Below are 18,669 nucleotides of genomic sequence, written 5' to 3'. Positions count from 1 at the left end.
CTTTTGATGTTGAACTTCCAGTGTCCAGAACTGAGAAAATACACTGCTGATAATCAAACCAACCAGCCTAAGGCATTTTGCTGTGGCAATACTGGCAAACAAATATGCCTCTTAACCAAATGTTTCCTGCTAATCAGCAGGGACTGCAGACTGACCGAGGCTTTCAAGGTTCATAAACGTATAACTGTCCTCACACTGGGGACTGGCTATAGTTTCTGAATTTGTCCAGAGAATCCTTAAGATGCACTAAGTTTTTCTTCACTTTCACTTAATCTTCAGAGTCCTAAAAGATTTTCATAGATGAAAAATTCTCAAATGTTAACGTTCCCAGAGTCCCCGGGTAGTCAATTCTGACTCTAAGTGCGGCTCTTTCTTTTTAATGCAAATCAGCCACAGGCTCACAAGAGGGACTTGGGTCAGGAGCTACTGTGAACCTGGGCAAAGTGTTGGGGAGACAGAGCCATGAGTCCAGCTGAGACTTGGTGGTTTTGTTTCTGCCTTAACACTGAGAGAAAGTTCGATGCTTCTAAAAAACTCGCCACTAAACTCTATGGGGCAGGATATACCACACCTACATACCACCCTTAAAAGGTCCCCTCATCTATTATACCTGCCTGCATTGAGGGACCAAGAGGGGAGCTTGGATCTGTCTGGTCTTGGTCAACAGTGACACCTAACCACACTTATTCTTTCAAAAATACATTTTATTAGTGGCATGTGTTATTTAAAGTTAACCAGTTTCTTCCCAGAGAGAAGGGAATCCCGATAGACTAAAAAGCTGAGCAGACATGCCATTGCCAGGGTGATGACAGGTGCACAGGGCGCTCTCCACTGAGGAGCCTGCTTTCTGCGTCATGCTCACCACCCTGAACATTTGAGTCAGTGTGCGTGGGACTGTCCCAAAGCACTGGCAGTCTGCTCCCTCGGTGAGTCAGTGTCAACTCTGCAGCCATCTGCCAACCCGCTGTTGGAGAGGCTGGAAAGGTCATGAGCTCAGCCAAGCCCATGTGAAGACAACTGGGGCTGGGCTCAGGTGGGGCTGGCTTTCGGGAGCTCACCTGTGAGCCAAGAAAGACCCCAGACATTAAGAAACTCCACAGACTCATTAGTCTACAGATTGGGCAGCTATGGAGACTCTAAGTACTCAGATCCATGTTGGGAAGTCTGAGCTTTCTGCAGAGCTCCATTTCCCCCTCGCACAGGAAGAGCTCCTCTCTCCACATCTTGCCAGGTGTTCTTGTGCCTCAGAATGAACCCTGCAACATTCTGAGCTTCACCTGGACTTGGGTCTTTCTCTCAAACACCTTTCTTCAGCCCCTGCTCCCACACGCTCCCAGTCTAGCAGCTGCACATTGCTCTTCTCCCAATCCAAAAGGCATTCCCAGCCCAGAGGCAGTTCTGTGGCCAAAATCTAGCAGCTCCCTTCTTCTAGCCTTGCACGATGGAGACTGGGAAGGAAGGGCTCCCTAGGCTTCCACCTTCACTGCTCTCAACAGAGGCACCTCTCATGGCTCCAGAACCCGACCCTCAACCAAACATCCATTGACTTATTACCAAGGCAACAAAAGGAGGGACAGACTGCGTAAGTTTTCCATGTCTACATCTAATTGATTAAGCTAGGTCTCCACACCAGGCAGCTCAACTTCACTTCCAGGCTAGCAAGCAGATTACAATCTTCTGGGGCTTAGGGCAGGTCCCTGGTCTTGGTTTCACAAAGGTCAATGCCGGCCTGCAGCTTGCCATTCTTCACCGCTGCCCAGGGCATGGAGGCAGAGGTCCACTTTGCTACCCAGTCTCCTGTTTTGCTGACCAAGATGAGGCCACCTAGACCTTTGACCTTTGACTTCATATAATTCAATGCCAACTCAGCAGCCTCATTTACGGTCTTTCCTGAAAACAAGGAGAGGTTGAGAAACATCACATGTGATAATCTTCACAGGCTCCCATGTTTGGACACCTGGACCCCAGCTTTGGGGCATTGCGAAATCTATGGCTGAGCTTCACTAGAGAAAGTGGGTTCTGGGAGAAGGGGTGGGGACCAGCCCTGCCTCCTATCCTGTCTGTTTCCTGGTCCACCGAGATATGAGCAAGCAACTGCTGCACATTCCCACTGCCACAAAGCTGTCCATCACTATGGCCCATACTTCCTCAAAGTGTGAAACAAAACAAACGTCCTGAAGGTGTGCCTCGTCAGACATCTGGTCATACTGACCAGCAAAGTACTACAACATGAACGCTTAAAGGGGACGGAGACATCTTCCCTCTTACACCATGGTCAAGGTCAACTCCTCTCTATTGCCTTTCTTCTGTGATGGGAAAGAGAACAGCAGGCATGTACTGTGTATGTGCCCATGTGTGTGCCCACACATATGCATGGAGCCAGAGGACACTAGGTGTCCTACTCAATCATGTTCTGCCTTAGTCCCCTGAGACGGGGTTTCTCACTGAGCCTGGGGCTTGCTGGTTTGTTGGTTTGTGTTTTGGGTACACTGCCATCCAGCAAATCCCAGTGGTCCTCCTGTTTCTCTCTCTGCAGTGCTGAGGTGCCTCCAGGCATCTGCACAACCACTCCTGACTTTAACACGTCCTTGGGATCTGAATGAAGCTCTTCAGCTTGTGCAGCAAGTGCTCTCACACACTGACATTTGCCCAGCCCAGAGAATGATATTCTAGAACAGTAGTCTACAGAAGGTAGGCATGTCTTAGAATAGTATGAACTACCTTGGGGCAAGAAAGGTTCCATACACTACCCCGTCAGTGATCAAATAGCATCTATGAACTTGTCTTTACCGGTTAGGCACTTGTTCACAGCCTACGTACCTTGTTCTACATGGAAGAGGGCAAGTCTGGCCAGATTCACCTTCAGGATACTTTCCCCATGTCCTGTGGTTGAAACGGCTCCAAGGTTATTGTCTGCATAACCTCCAGCTCCTGTCCAAAAAAGGTGACTGGTTCTAACTGAGCAACAACAGTCAAAAAGTTCAAACACAAGGCCCATGCTACATAACATTATATCCTAGAGGTGTAGACAGAGGTCAGACCCATATTCATGGTCCGTGATGCAAAAGTGTCCAAGGGGGCACCTGTAAACACACAGGGTCCAGGCTGAAGGGACCTGAAGGAGGCAGATGTGGCCCTTCACAGAGCAGTGACACCAGGGTAATACCTCCTTTGTCCCAAAGGATGTCCACCTCTCTCCTCTCAGTGATGCCATTCCTCCTGCACACCCCACTCCCTAAGGATGAAGAACACCTTGGAGGTGCCACCCGGATGACTAGGTCAGCCACTGGACATTAAAATAATTTGGGAAAACTGAACTCTCCCAAGGCTTACCTCTACATACACCATGAAAGCAATTTTATCTGTTGAAAGTAACTTAATGAGACCGGATAGAACTAGTCTGGGCTATCCATATAATGGGTTCTGAAGCCAAAGTGACTTTGATAACTTCTCCCCTAGTCAGTGCGACTCTATAGTCATCCCTCCATCATCCCTTATCTGTTCACACAACCACCGGCCTGAGTCCCACAGCCTGGAAGGCTCCTCTACCCTGTTCTGGATGATACAGAAGCATCATGTTGACATTTGCCTTAGGAAATGACGCTGGGTGTGGGGTAAGGGCTCAGAAGGGCAGATTTCTGCTGAGTGTTAGTTTCCCAGGGTGTTGGAAAGCAGGTAACTCCATGGTTCTGGTTCGGGGGAGCAGAGATTAGGTAAGGAATATGAAGGAGGCAGCTTTTCCCTTTCCTTCAAGCTTTTGCTGGGGGGTGAACAGACTGACTCCATGGTGTCAACAAGGCCGTCCTATTGGGAAGCAGCCAAGTCTTCATTTTCTTTTCAGTTCCCTTAGAGTCATCGAAGGCCAAGGGGACTCCACGGATCCTGGCATTGGCATCCCCCTTTTCAGGGTGACAATTGCACTGCTGAGGTAAATGTTACCGTGTGCCTAGTGTTACCTGCAGAATATCCTTGAGGGACAGCTGGACCTTCCTGGAGAATGCTTATCAGAAAGGTCAAGATGAGCACCTTTGGTGCCCACAAACCAGTGGCTTCTGGGCTTCAGATCACAGATTTTCCCTCTTTGTACTTTGCCATAAAGACTCACAAAGCCTGAACTTAATTCTAGGCCCTGACCCCACCTGGCCCTGGAGCCTGGAGCCTGAAGTCTGGTCTGATCCCAGCTGGATACAGGCTGTAGTAGTGAGCAGCCGTATTTTAGCAGTTTTTTGGCTAAGGAGCAAAAGGGTGAGTGTTTCATGTCTGCTTCTGAGTGCTGAAACAACAGGCAGCCTCTGATTTTTAAAGAGGCTTCATGCATTTCCTCCAGGCCATCACCGGACAGGGTACAAAGGTTGTCAAGGGTGTTAATGATCACTAAGAGTATCACAGCAAACACCAAAGGTCAAGTTTTCTACTAAAAGTATAAGCTGTTCCTTTGGGCAGATGGAACAATTTAGCTGTTTCTTGAAATGTAATTCAGCTGCAGGGGCTTGTGGAAATTCCCACAAGAAAGTACAAATTGCACAGAGCAAAAGATGCACTCCTACAGCACACTGTTTCCTGTTTGGGGTGTGGTGTTGATATGAAGGGCATTTCAGTCTATAGGAGTGTGCTACTCACATGTAGTACCCGTAAACATGAAGTTCTCGGTGTGTGTGTGTGTGTGTGTGTGTGTGTGTGTGTATGTGTGTGTGCACAACTGTGTGCATGTGCAGGTAGGCATGTGGAGGGCAGAGGTAGATTTCCAGCATCTCTCTATCTCTCTCCACCTTATTTTTGGAGATAGGATCTCTCACCTCTCACTGGCCCCGGAGCTTGATGATTTAGCTCACTAGCTGGCTAGCAAGCTCTGGAGAGCCACTCACTGCTGCCTCTCCCAGTGCTGGGCTGCAGATGTGAACTGCTGTACCAGCCTTCTACCTGGGTGCGGGGGCTCTGAACTCAGGTCCTCATACATGAACAGCAAGTATTTTCCCCTGAGTCCTGCCGCCAGCCCAATTTTTCCAGCTCTTTATTTTTATTGTTAATGTGAGCCATGCCTGGGAAGAGGTACTGTGTGTTCAGCCTTCTGCAAGCACCCCGAGGACCCTGAAACTAGGGCTACAGAGAAGACAGGCAAGGATGCTGCAGTCTCCGACAACTTTAGCATCCTCACTTTCTCTCCCAAGATGTCCTCAAAATGTAATCCAGGGGAAACTGATGTGCCTATTAGATGTGAACACCTCAGAGCAGTGGTCCCCAACAACTTCTACCAACCCAATTGCCACTCCTAGAGGCTGCCACCAAGAGGTGAAATCGTGCAGGAAAAAGTGAGAATCTGATGACATGAAAGGCAAGGGTCTTACCTATGCAAGGTGAGTCTCCAACTCGGCCAACCATTTTATTGACGATTCCCCCAGTAGAGGTTGCATAAGCCAAGTTTCCTTTGCAGTCCAAGGCAACAGCACCCACTGTTCCTGAGTTTCTGCCAAAAATAGGCAGAAAAAGGAAGAGAATGAGGATGAGGAACAGTCCCCAAGTAACACTGTAACTTAGGATCGCTTACATTCTTACATTGTATGTTAACATTCTGGGCTCAAGAAAACATTTGTTTCTTACTCTACAGGTCACTAGCAGGCAGACCCAGTCCTTTAAATTCCACTTTAAAGAGTATATCCACCCCAGAACTCAGGAGGCAGAGGCAGGTGAATCTCTGTGAGTCTGAGGTCAGCCTGGTGTACATAGTAAGTTGCAGGCCAGCTAGTAGACACCCCCCAACATATACATTTTATATGTTTCTTTTACTTTTTTATGTGGCTACCAGAACAATTGAAATGGTGTAAGTGCTTCTTATTGAGATAGACACATACACAATTTTTTTTTTTTTTTTGAGACAGAGTTTTTCTTTGTAGCTTTGCGCCTTTCCTGGAACTCATTTTGTAGACCAGGCTAGCCTCGAACTCACAGAGATCCGCCTGCCTCTGCCTCCCGGGTGCTAGGATTAAAGGCATGCACCACCACCGCCCGGCTTCACATACACAAATTTAACTCTTGGAGAGATGGCGCTAACTCATGACTACCTTCAGAAGCTTCAGCTGAAACACGGAGGCAAGGAAGTGGGCTGCTGCCACTGCGATGGAACGTGCTTCGTGGTGTAAGCACTACACGAGTTACTTTTTAGATAATTTCCCCCTCTTACCTAAGTCCTGCTGTTTGTATCTCCCCAGATTCCCCCAAAGTGTTCATTTCTGATGTCAGAAGTGGCACAGCCCAGACTTTGGGCTCAGGAAGCCTTTACTTCCAAGAGGGGACAGCAAGCCAGGCAGAAAAGCTTTTCCTTCCTTGAGGCTGCACCGTGTTAGTGACAGGAAGAGAGGGCAGGGTCATCGGTCCTGCTGGGCCAATGCTGAGTGACAAAGGTGCCCCGTGCATTCTGGAATAAACCGTTCTGACCTCTCTAATTGCAGGGTCCAGGGCAAGAGGCTGCTCCTTTCTGTCTAAGCAGCACTGGCTGGTGCAGACGCACAGTTGGAGGTATTTTTTTCCTTAGGGCCGGGCATTGAGCCCAGGGCTTTATGCACACTAAACACATACTCTCCTACTGAACCACACCATCTGCTCATACACAACTTTCAGAAAGCAATAGGAAGGCAGCTTTGAAATGAACACGAATCACTGATCCAGCAGCCTCATTCCTGACTGTAGTCCACAGATGTAAGAACCTCAAGTCCTAGGACCTGGGATGCTGAGGGAGGAGGATTTCAAATTCCAGGCTTAGCCTGGGCTACACAGCATGATCTGAGAGCGAGTGGGAGAATAACCGTATGTTAACATCTTCAATCCCATAACTTGGAAAGGCATCAGAATTCCCTCAGAGATTTTCACATTATACCTGACTGGCCTCTCTGCCTTAGACACATCAAAACTGATTCTTTAGGAAAGGAGACCAGATATATATAATTAGTCTGAATATATAGAATCTGCCTAGGTTATTTGAAGGTTGATGTCTGGTAGACTCTAGTGACTCTGTAGTGTTATGAGACTGAATTCTATTCTCTTATGAGCTCCTGGGTCCTAGTGAATTATTATTAGTTTTGGAGCTAGGGTCTCCACTACACTCTACAGCTCAGGCTGCCTTGAAACCTGTCCCCTTGTCTCTGCCTCCTGGTGGTTGGGATTATGCGTGTGTGCCATCAAGCCTAGCTAGCAACCTTCTGCTTGAGCATGCCACAGAAGAACTCTGTTAGTCTGACTTCTCATGCATACAGGAGGAATAAATGAGGGTAAAGTTATGGCTAAGGAGAGTCGCCCTCTCTCCACAGTTTCAATTACTCGGGGGACACAGGTGAGGGGACACCGCCCAACTCCCCACCTGCATGACTCCGGAAGTCTGGGAGGCGTCGGGGACTTACTTAGGGCAGTCAGCTTTCTGGGCCCCCTTCTCAAGCTTCTCTTTCTCCAGGTGCTTCTTGCTTCTCTCCGTTATCAGTTTTTCTACAGGAATCTCTGGAATCCCTATGTCTGCTGCAAATTTCTCTGCACCATGGCCAGTCAGAAAGCAGTGAGGTGTCTAAGCCAGAGTGGGAAGGAGAAAGAAGGGATTTTGTTTTCAATTTAAACTATATATACTATATATAACACACACACACACACACACACACACACACACACACACACATATATATAAAACCTGTTATATGATGTACAAATAACTACTATTTTTTCAGTGTTAAAAGGGCCCTGAAATGAAAACTGAACTGTGTCCCCCTTTTTCCCTCTGTGTTTGCAGTCAACCCCAGTGCTTTGGTGAGCCCTCCTTAGATGATCTGTCACTGCGCTGTGCCCCCAGCTGACTTAAGGAAGGCCAAGTAATGACAAAGTCAGCATGTGTCACAAAGTTATTAGTCATCAAACAGCACCCAAGTAATGGCTGACCTGTGACAGTCCAATGGCACTCTGTGTGTTTCCTGTGCGTGTTTAGAACAGCGAACTCCAGCATGCACACAAGCCGGCCCCTTCATCCCAGAAGTCCACAGGAACAGCTTCTCAGGAAGCCATGCTTCCATCACACGTACCTTTTCCATAACAAGCCGTGCGAGTTTAATGGGATTCTCGACACAGCGCACGGCAGACACTGCTCCTGCAGACAGGTCTCTCCCATCCATGATACTAGCATCCATCTCAACGTCACCTTTTACATTCAGGACAGACCCACAACCTAAACCAAGAAGAAGTTGAAAAGCAAGGGTGAAAACTGATGAAAGACTTCAGATTTTCCTCCAACCTACCTCTTTCAACCCACCTTTGGTCCACAGCTAGAGGAGCATCATGAAAAACCCAGATGACTTGGTACCACTGGTTTGGAAACTGTTTGTCTCCCAGAGGTCCCCAGGACTGGAGCACTGAGGTAGTGGAACCTTTAAGAGGTGGGGCCTAATGAAAGATATAGGTCATGGGGCTCCACTTTCATGCATGGATGGTCTTATATGAATAGACTTAATACATTTTTCATGAAAGCCAGAGGGACCAAGTTCCATTTATATTTCTAGAACCCACTGTGGAAGGAAAACTGTCCTCTGAAAACTGTCCTCTGACTTCTACTCAAATGCCATGGCACATATGCACCCACTTACACACTCACACACATGCATACTCTCCCATGCTCACACACACACACTCACACACACACACATATTCACTCACAATAATAATGATAATAAAAATAAAAGTCTGTTTTAAAAGTAACTTAGTCTTTGTTTCTTTTCATAGCAACCAAATAGATTAAGTCAATGTAGAAAAATCAGTAACTTCATTAATCTGTGTAATTAGTATGAATTAGTAAAAAAGAATAGTTAAGTTGCTGTGGATGGTCTTTCTGTATGCTGTGAATATGTGTTGCCACCACTGGTTAATAAAGAAGCTGCTTTGGCCTATGGTAAGACAGGTTATAGCCAGGTGGGAAATCCAAGAGAGAGGGAGAAGAACGGCAGAGTCAGGGAGATGCCAACCCGATGCAACATGCCAGCAGACCGGTAATGCTATGGCCAGGTGGCAATTCATAGATTAATAGAAATGGGTTACTTTAAGATGAAAGAGCTAGCTAGCAAGAAGCCTGAGCCTGAGACCATACAGTTTGTAATTACTATAAGCCTCTGTGTGTTTACTAGGGACCAAGCAGCAGTGGGACACACGAAAGCTTCCATTTACATTAACTTAAGAGAAAGAATAAAGATATTATTGTCCAAGCTGAACAAGTGGTACAAAGTAGACAGGGGAGGCTGGGTGAGAATGGCCTGAGGAACCACTGGTCCCTAACAACAGACCTAACACTTAATTCGCTGGTGTCCCTAAAGGAGGAGGCAGAGCCTCGGTCTAAAAAACATTCAAGGAAGTGATGATTGAAAATTGTCCACATTTGACAAATGGTTTAAATCTACAAATTCAAGAGGCTGAGCAAAGCCCCAATAACTATCAAAATCAAAGGGATTCACAATAAGACATCATAATCAATATAAAAATGTCTTGAGGGGCCAGGAAAGTTCAATTCCAAGCACTCGAAAAAGTCTTGAAAGTAGCAAGAAAGAAACAACACCTTCCTTACAGAGGAAAACGAATTATAATGACAAAGGATTTCTCAGCAGAAACCATGGAGGCCAGAAAGAGGACAGCATTTTCCAAGGGCTGAAAGAAAAGAACTCTGAAGTCAGAATGGTGTGTCTAACAAATAAATACCCTTCCTATACACTTAGGAAATCAAGATTGTTCTAATCTAAAACGAGATACCCCAGACTGGGTTGCTTACAGAACAGAAAATTATTTCTTAATCTGCAGGCTGGGAAGCCTAAGGTCAAAGTCGACCTTTTTCTGAGGTTGGCTTGTAGGTAGTCTCCAACTCACTGCATTCCAATGCTCTCTCCTGCTGCCACAGAGAAGGTAAACTCTAGTCAGTTAATGAAGATCATTGTGTGTGTTCTTATGAGTACTGGTATCTTGTACCACAGTACAGCTGTGGAGGCCAGGGGAACCACCTTTCATCTTGTTTTAGACAGGGTCGAGTGTTCACCGCTGTACACACCAGGCTGGGCCACGAGCACCTGCCAATTCTCCTGCCTCCACCTCCCACCATGTTGTAGGAGTGCAAGGATTACAGATGTGGTCTACTGTGGATCTGTGTGGGTTCTGAGGATCCAAATTCAGCTTCTCACAATTGAGCACTCTACCTGAGGAGCCATCCCCAGTATTTTTTGTTTTGTTTTGTTGTTTTTTAACTGATTTACTTTATGTGTGTGGGTGTTTTGTCTGCATGTATGTCTGTGCACGACATGTGTGCCCGGTGTCCTTGGAGGCCAGAAGAGGTCGTCAGTTCCCCTGCAACCGGAGTTACAGACAGCTGTGAGCTACCATGTGGGTGCTGGGAATTGAACCCAGGTCCTCTAGAAGACAGCCAGTGCTCTTTACCACTGAGCCCACGACTCTAGCCTCTCTGGTTCTTTTTGTAAGAATGCTAATCCAATTAGATCAGAACTCCGTCCCATGCCCTCACTTAATGTGAACAATTTCCTTAGTGGCCATATCTCCAGACTGGCACAGTGGGGGATCCTGGGTTCAACATTAGAATTTTGTAGGGGCACAAACATGGGTACAAACATTCAGTCTATAACACAGACGGAGGAAACCAGACTCCGTTGCCAGTGGACCTAACCCAGAAGAATGGCTGTGAGAGGCCTTGAGCAGGGAGGCAGCAATAGGAGGAGGACTCCTGCAAAACCAAGATGGAAGAACCAGCTGCAGAGAGGAAAATTTGGGCAAATGCAGTGGGCTTGCCTTCTCCTCTGTGGTTTCTTAGTTTACGTTTGTTGGTTGTTACAAAAAAAAAAAAAATATTGACAACAAGATCCTGAACTTTGCTCCCAATGCACACACAAAGAAAGCTGAAAAGCGGAATGTGAGACTTAGCACCAGCTGAGCGCAGAGGTGAGGTCTCTGTAGTTCACCTCCACTTGTAAGATGCTTGTATCATTACAGAGTGGCTGTATCAATACATAAAACAATCTCCAGAGCAAAGTCCTAAAATTCTATGCAAAGATATATACTCAATATTATTGATAAAGCAAAACAGATTTCTAAAACCAATGTTCAAATACCTTAGAGGAAGCAAGAACAAGCAGAAAATGAGGGTAAACAGACCCCCAAACACAATAGCTGATACAAGCCCTGAACCTGTCAGTAGTTGTAGAAAGTGTAAACTTTCTAAAAGGACTCATTGAAAGGCAGCGTGGATAATTTTTTTTTTTGGTCCAACTGAGAGATAAAAATTTACAGACCAAACTAATGTATGTAACAAAAGATTTCTATCTAGAGTATACAAGTAACTTATGAAACTTCATACTAAGGGGGAAAACACTAAAAAAAAAATGACTAAACACTTTTAGTAGACACATCAGCAGTCTGTTCCTTTATAAGAAGCTGGTAAATATGTTCCCTGAATTTTACTGGCTGCCCTGGCAGGCACATGGGACGATGTGTGGAGACCAGGTCCCGAATCTGTAGGACTGAACCAGTCTGAGCCCTCCGTTACCAGCCTGTGGTCCCATCAGCTCCACTGGATGCTGATAACATGCTCCCAGGTGTCATCACATAATCATCGCATATTCCTGGACACAGATGTGTCAACTCTCAAGACCAGCTGGACATCTTGTTGATACTCCAGGTGACCTGGGCATCATTAATCTCCTAATGATAAAAACTGCACCCATAGGTGCCAGAGCAGATCCAACCACATCCAAATTAGGACGACAAGAAGTGGCAGCCTGGGTACTGAAGATCTCCCTTCTTTGTGAAAAGCTATAATGACAGTATGCATTACCCCATCCCCAACACCCAGCCCAGCCCTAGTAAAAACCCACCAGGATTTTTGCTCAGGAAGGACCATGCCTCTAGAGCATGAAATCCTCTTCTTCACTCATTGGTCATTTTACACCCCCTACCCCCTCTGCAACACACAACTGTCTGCTTATTTGCACGTGGTACCAAGTGTGAAAGCTGCAGACTCAGTGGCGGGATTTCAGCTCAGTCCTGGTAGATAAGTGTCAGAATGACCAGGTTTGCACTGCATGCCCCCTTCCTGTGGCTGATCTGTTTTTGTTTTGTTTTGTTTTGAGACAGGGTCTCTTTACACAGCCCTGGCTGTCTTGGAACTCACTATGTAGACTAAGCTGGCTTTGAACTCGCAGAGATCCACTTGCCTCTGCCTCTCGAGTGTTGGGATTAAATGCATGTGGCACCATGCCCGGCTTGGCTGATCACTACTATTCTTCATTATTTACTTTATAACAAATGAGCAAATACAAGTAAGAATTTTTCTGGAATTTTCAGTCATCATAGAAAACGACTGAACCTGAGCAGGGCAATATTGGAAGCCCACTCAGTTTGTAGCCACAATGCGTAGAGGTCTGACTAATCTGGGGACCCAATATTTTTGACTGGTGTTTAAAGTAGGGGGCAGTCTTGTACAACTGAGCCCTTAATATGTGCTGAGTCTATATTAGCTCCAGGTAGAGCAGTGGTTCTCAACCTTCCTAATGCTGCGACCCTTTAATACAGTTCTTCATATTGTGGTGACCCCAACCATAAAATTATTTCACTACTACTTTATAACTGTAATTCTGCTACTGTTATGAATTGCAAATATCTGGTATGTGACCCCTCTAGGGGTTGTGACCCACAGGTTGAGAACCACCGAGGTAGAAAACTAGTTGACAGAATCCAGAGTGTTAGAGAATTGATGGTATGGAAAACCTTGCTTCAGGCTGGAGAGACAGCTCTGTGGTTAAGAGCACTGGTTGCTCTCCAAAGGATCCAGGTTCAGTCCCTAGCATCCACATGGTGGCTCACAACTGTCTATAAACTCCATTCCCAGGTGGTCCAACACCTTCTTCTGACCTCTGAGGGCACCAGGAATGCATGAGACACACAAATATACAAGCAGGAAAACTCTCATACACATAAAATACAAACAAAAACCCATAACAAAACAAACAAAAACATCAAAAAACAAAATAACAACAACAAAAAAAACCTCAAACCAAAAACAAAACAAAAAACAAAAAACTCCAAATAAAATCCTGCTAAATATTAAAAGGCCAGTGTGTCCTTTGAATGTAAAAAAGGAAGCACAGTTTGTTTTTTTCCTACATATTTTTTCCAATGATTTATACAGAACATTAAAACTCCATACACAGTTTGAAGCACACAAAATTTTATTCATAACCAAATATATTTAAAATTTTAGATGATAACGAAAAAGAAAATTTCTAGGCAAATATTCTTTAAGCTATGATAGGAAATGCATGATTTGTTACAACAATGAAAACGGCTAAGCTGTGCTTCTACACTTGATGTGGGACTCTCTGGAGTCAGCACTCCAGCACCAAGGAGAGTGGGAGATGGGAGCCGACACTGGGGGGCTGAAGCCACGATGGTCTTAGGTTCAGACTGTAATTTCATTTTAAACTCAAAGAACCACAAGGTGGGGTGGGCAAGCAAGCGAGATTTCAGAGGCACACTCGGCAGTCAGCAGGTTGCTAAGTGCAAGGACCCACTGTTTCAGCTAACTCCCTAGGTCCCTCTGTTCCAGGCTGCAGTGCAGTCATGCTCGGCAAACAGGCCGTACCGGCAGGGCTTGAAGTGAATCACTAACTAAATCAACAACCACCACCTAATAATAACCAGTCTTTTCTACCTTATTCTACTCCACACTCCTTCAAAGACCTTTACAAGAGACAGAAAAGATAAAGTGAGAGTGAAGAAGAAATCTGCTGATCACATTCATATGTCTAATGAGAGATTTATATCGCAAATATAAAAGGAACCTCCAGAACTATTTGGAAGGAAAGTAACCTAATGAAAACAGACAGAGGGCTTGATTGAATACATACACACACAAAAAAATGTTTAATATCTTTTACCATTTTATGAAATGCAAATTAGCACTATAGCACATGTTTACTTTGACAATTAGGCTGGCTAAAGTTAAAACAACCCATCAGAGTGTTTGTGTGCTCCTGGAAATAGAAGATGGCATTCACAACCACACAGTTTAGAAGTTCCTAATGAAGTTAAATATCCTCCTGCCAAACGAGACTACAACCTCTCTTGAATGCCCAAGAAGTAAAACTTTTGCTCACACAAAAATCCTCCATTTGTGTTTACGGTGACTTAAGTGTCCCCAGGCAGACCATGTCCAGCTGGTGAATGGCTACACAGTGGCGGTCCATTTACCAGGAGGGCCACTCTTTGACACTGCAGTACAACACTGTCAGCTCCAAAGTTCACATTTAAGAGCCACATAACTTGAGTCAAAAAAAATTGTAAAAATTCAGGTTTTAAGTAAGTTTATGGTTCTGTATTGGGCTCTCCTTGGCTGTGATGGACGTGCTAGGTAGCAGAATATTGTTAGGCATAAAAGGGTGAAATCATGGATCCCTGTGGCTATGGAGATCACTAACACATCATGGTAAGCAGAGACCAGATGCAACAACTGACCACATCACAGGTTCCATTGTGACAACGGGCAAAGACCACAGGCACAGGAAATGGTTGCTAGCGGGAGACAGCTGCATGGAGAACAGACTCAAAGGGATGTGGAGCAATGGGGTTTTTATGTCTTCATTTTGGCAGTGGTTATTATACGATATGTTTGCCACAGGCAGAACTATACTTAGAAAAGGGGATTTTGTTGCATGTAAATATATGAGATTAAAACATTAAAATTATATGGCACTCTGATAGTGGCTTCTAAACTTGGGGACACCTCAGAATCACCTGGAGATGTCAAAACAAGGGCAAGAATATCAATTCATAGCCCCTATTCCTAAACATTTTCTTCTAAAAATTTTAGATGTATTTGGTTATGAATAAAATTTTGTGTGCTTCAAAGTGTGTATCAAATTTCAATGTTCTGTACAAATTATTGGAAAAATATGTAGAAAAAAAAACTGTGTTTCCCTTTCTACACTCATGAACCTTCTGGCCACCTAATATGCAGCAGGGGTTTGCTTTGTTTTGGTTTTGTTGTTGTTGTTTTTTTTTTTCTTTTGTATTTTACGTGTATAAGTGTTTGCCTGCATGTATATCTGTATGTCTCACGCATGCCTGGTCTTTCTTGCAAGCAGACACAGCTTAGACTGACCCTCATAGGCATGGCTGTGGCTCCACCCTGCTGGCACACTGATTGACAAGCAGCCTTAAATTCTATCTCCAGAAACCTCCATGAACGTGCACTGTAATGTCTCAATCTGTAGACAGGCAGATTGATTTACAAAATTTTTCATTGTCAAGAGTGCTGAACAGAGTCAAGGCAACAGAGCAAACACTCAATACATACATGATGATTAGTGGTTAAGATATCCTGAAATTTTTTTCCCCTGACAGATGGTATGTGGGTGGTGCAGTTCCAAGAAGTATTTTAATCTTAAGATCTTAGGTTTTCTATTTTAAAACAAAAGAAAGAAATGTTTTCCAAGTAAGCTAATCTTTCTGTGTCTGAAGTGTTATGAGAGATGAGCAGAATAATTATGCTTACATCACAGCACTATAGTGCAGATTAAGTGAGTTAATCTTCTGAATTTCTTAGACCACTCCTACCTGGGATGTGTAGACACATTAACTATGGTGATTATTATCCTAGAACATGGCCAAACAAATAATTCATTCTGACTGCATTTATATGAGTTTTTAGGAAATGCAAACCCGTTTACTCTGACGAAAGTAGGTCAAGGGGCTGACGCTGGTGACAAGGGAGAGTAACTGTAAAGGAGCAGGGAAAGAGCTCTGGGGCCTCTTCCATCCTCAGCACTTTACTCCCCACATAGATGTGTGAGTTCCCTCCCCACATCAGTGCTCTGGCAGACGCTGACCTTCTGACACTAGCCACTTGAAGAGTCAGATCCCACAGTCCCCCCAAATTGCTTCCTTACTTTAGATGCCAATTCTAAGCAGTAGGCTATCCATAACTTCTGCCAGAGGAATGCAAGCCGTAATTTTCTAGAGCAGTTCATAGAACTCAGTCAGACATATTACCAGCATGTTATATAAAGGGGGCAGTAGATCAGCAAATGAAGATGCACACAGGTCAGGGTCAGGAAGGGTGCTGGCTGCTGGACCTACTTTTGCTGTGGAGTTGGGTCTGGCACATGGCCATACTCACCAGCTTGGAAGTTCTCCCAACCCCCAAATTCAGGGTTTTTTTTGGATTGTTTGACTGTGAGGGCCCTTTTCTCTTTTACAAAGGTTAAGAGGGGCTGTAAATCCCAAGCTTCCACTTAACAACTTGGTCTGTAAAAAAGAGTCTCCACCTAGAGACTTATCCAAAGTCAATTTACTAGTCAGAAAGATGATTAGAGACTTTATTATTTATCAGGGGCCAGATATTATAATAAAGGACTCTCCCAGCATCAGTTTCAGGATTTCTGAGCCTAAAAGGGGAGAGGCAGAGAAACACACACACACACACACACACACACACCACAATGCGGCGGCGGGGGCATGGGGGTGGGGTACGTATATACGTTTCTTAAAGTCAAAATGGCTACATTTTATGGTATGTTAGGTCTACCCCAAGGACCACAAATATAAAAAGTCTACACCTGTAACCCCAGCACTTGGGAGGCTAGGGCTTGAAGATTGAATTTGAGGCTATGGAGGGCTCCCCAGCAAAATGCTTTTAGTACTGAATTCTTAGGGTTAAATAAAGGGTGAATTAGTAGACTTAAAAATTCTCAAAACAAGTTGCTTAATGCAGAATGAGTAAATTCAATATTGCATCTTGTCCTAGCATACTGTTTGACCACAAAGCCAGCCAGACTCAGGGATACTGCGTCTATTTGGGCAGGAGCTTGCCCCGATTTGGCATTTTTCAATAGGCAAAGCACAGTTTACCTGCGTTGAACTCCGGGTCGTTTTCCAGGACAATCACGGCTCTTTCCACAGCATCAACCGCGCTCCCTCCGGCCTTGAGGATGTTGTAGCCCTCGGTGGCTGCTTTGGCGATGCCCTCGCGCACCCGCTCTTTCCGGTCAGCCGAGATGTTGCTGGCTCCGCCACCGTGGACTACCACCACGAGACTCGCATCGATGGAGCCTAGGCATCAGAAAGGGTCAAGCGTCATATTGAACCGGTTCAAGAGAACCGACCCAAGTCGTTTCGGTTTTTTAGACTGCGAAGAGTGGAGGGACAGCTCGGTGTGAATTATGTACAAAAAGCCCAAAGCGACTCCTGGTCCCCAGCATTTCTCCCATACTCCCGCACCCCGACCCCGGAGCATGGCCTGGGCATCTGTGGCTCAGAATGCTGGGTTTCAGGACTCTGAGCCGGCGCCTGAGCCACAGCGCTGACCCTCAGCCTCAGTTTTCCCCAAGAACACCACTCTTCCATCTCGTGTTGGGTAGCCGGTACCCAGGACGCAAGTGTCACAGCTCCAGTTCTCCTCCTAGGCTTCTCTCTGTGCCTCAGTTTCTCCGGGGTACGTGCTCCCTGTTCAGGTTCCCTCCGCCGAGGGGTCCGGGGCAGCCTGAGGACTGAACCTGAGCTTCTCGCCCTTGGTAAATCCTACAGTTTTGCTCTTGTTCACTCTCCCGTACCTCGAGGTGACGCAGCCATGGAGCCGCGGACGGACGGAACACTGTTTCGGGGCGGGTCGGTCGCCAGGATGTCAAGCTGGCCAAGCCACTGGGCACCAAACCGCTCGGCCGGCAACCGCTCGGCAGGCAACGGTTCCGCGCCTGCGCACGAGGCTGGGGCCGCGGAGCCACCGAGGTACCGTAAAGCCCTTGGTTCCTTTCGCGGCGCACTAGCCTCCCGGCTCCAGATCCACCGACCAATGCTGCTCTTCTTCTCATTGACCTCCCTAGAAGCACGCGGCACCCCTCTGTCTTCTGTGCCTTACAATTATTGCACGCTCTTAAGCCTTAGTTAGTACTCTAAATTAAAAGCTCTCACCTTTAAGTGACTCCGTTCTAAGATACCGTGAGGAGCAAAAAAGAAAGTATATAACCGCCTGTAACTTGCCCGATTCTGTGCATTAGATGCTCCGAGCACCTGAAAACCCCAGCGCACTTCCTCCTCTAAGCCTCGGGATTCCAGTTCTAAATCCTTTCACCTCCCAGTGCCCTTATTTTGTTGACATTTGTCCTCTTCCTGCTCCCAGAATTCCCTAAAGTTGTTACAGCAGGGCTAGAAGACCAAAAACCTTGTATTCACCAAGCTAATTCTAGATTCTAGTTTTGTTCTTCTAATAGTCCAAGGAGGGAGAACAGATCACCCAGAGGAGGCAGCTACAAGTTACAGCAGCAGTGACACATGAGAAGGACGCTCTGCTTTATAATGTAAAACAATTTTATTTGAATTATGAGTTAGTTTTTTCATAACTTTTTTAATTTTTTAGGTTTACTGCAGGAGTATTTTATTTTCCTTATCAATTTGCTTTGTAAGTTTATTGGCTAGATGAGTTGATGTCAAAGATGTACTTTCACTTTGCAAGCCCTTCTTTCTTCAAGCTGGGGCAGCACAAGCTCATGTGTTACTGAGAGACTAAATATACACCAGGACAAGCACTGTCCCTATGTAAGAATTCCCAATCATTAGTTCTGCAGCCCAGAAGAAGAAACTGCAACCTCAGTAATGATGGCTCCC

General features: G+C 45.6%; 1 protein-coding gene across 1 annotated transcript; it reads right to left on the bottom strand.

Moving 5' to 3' along the window:
• Positions 1-1,583: 1,583 nt before the first annotated feature.
• Asrgl1 (asparaginase and isoaspartyl peptidase 1) lies at positions 1,584-17,799 on the bottom strand. Its single transcript, XM_059261122.1, has 7 exons — positions 17,619-17,799; positions 16,918-17,118; positions 8,055-8,197; positions 7,392-7,549; positions 5,346-5,464; positions 2,821-2,931; positions 1,584-1,890 (listed from the first exon to the last, which is right to left on the bottom strand). The coding sequence occupies exons 1-7, from the start codon at positions 17,635-17,637 to the stop codon at positions 1,685-1,687; spliced, it is 957 nt and encodes a 318-aa protein (XP_059117105.1). The 5' UTR covers positions 17,638-17,799; the 3' UTR covers positions 1,584-1,684.
• Between the last annotated feature and the right edge of the window lie 870 nt (positions 17,800-18,669).

Source organism: Peromyscus eremicus, chromosome 1, assembly GCF_949786415.1.
Source record: "Peromyscus eremicus chromosome 1, PerEre_H2_v1, whole genome shotgun sequence".
Classification (NCBI taxonomy): Eukaryota; Metazoa; Chordata; class Mammalia; order Rodentia; family Cricetidae; genus Peromyscus; species Peromyscus eremicus.
The sequence above is the reverse complement of the archived record's forward strand: the minus strand, read 5'-3'. Positions and strand labels throughout refer to the sequence as shown.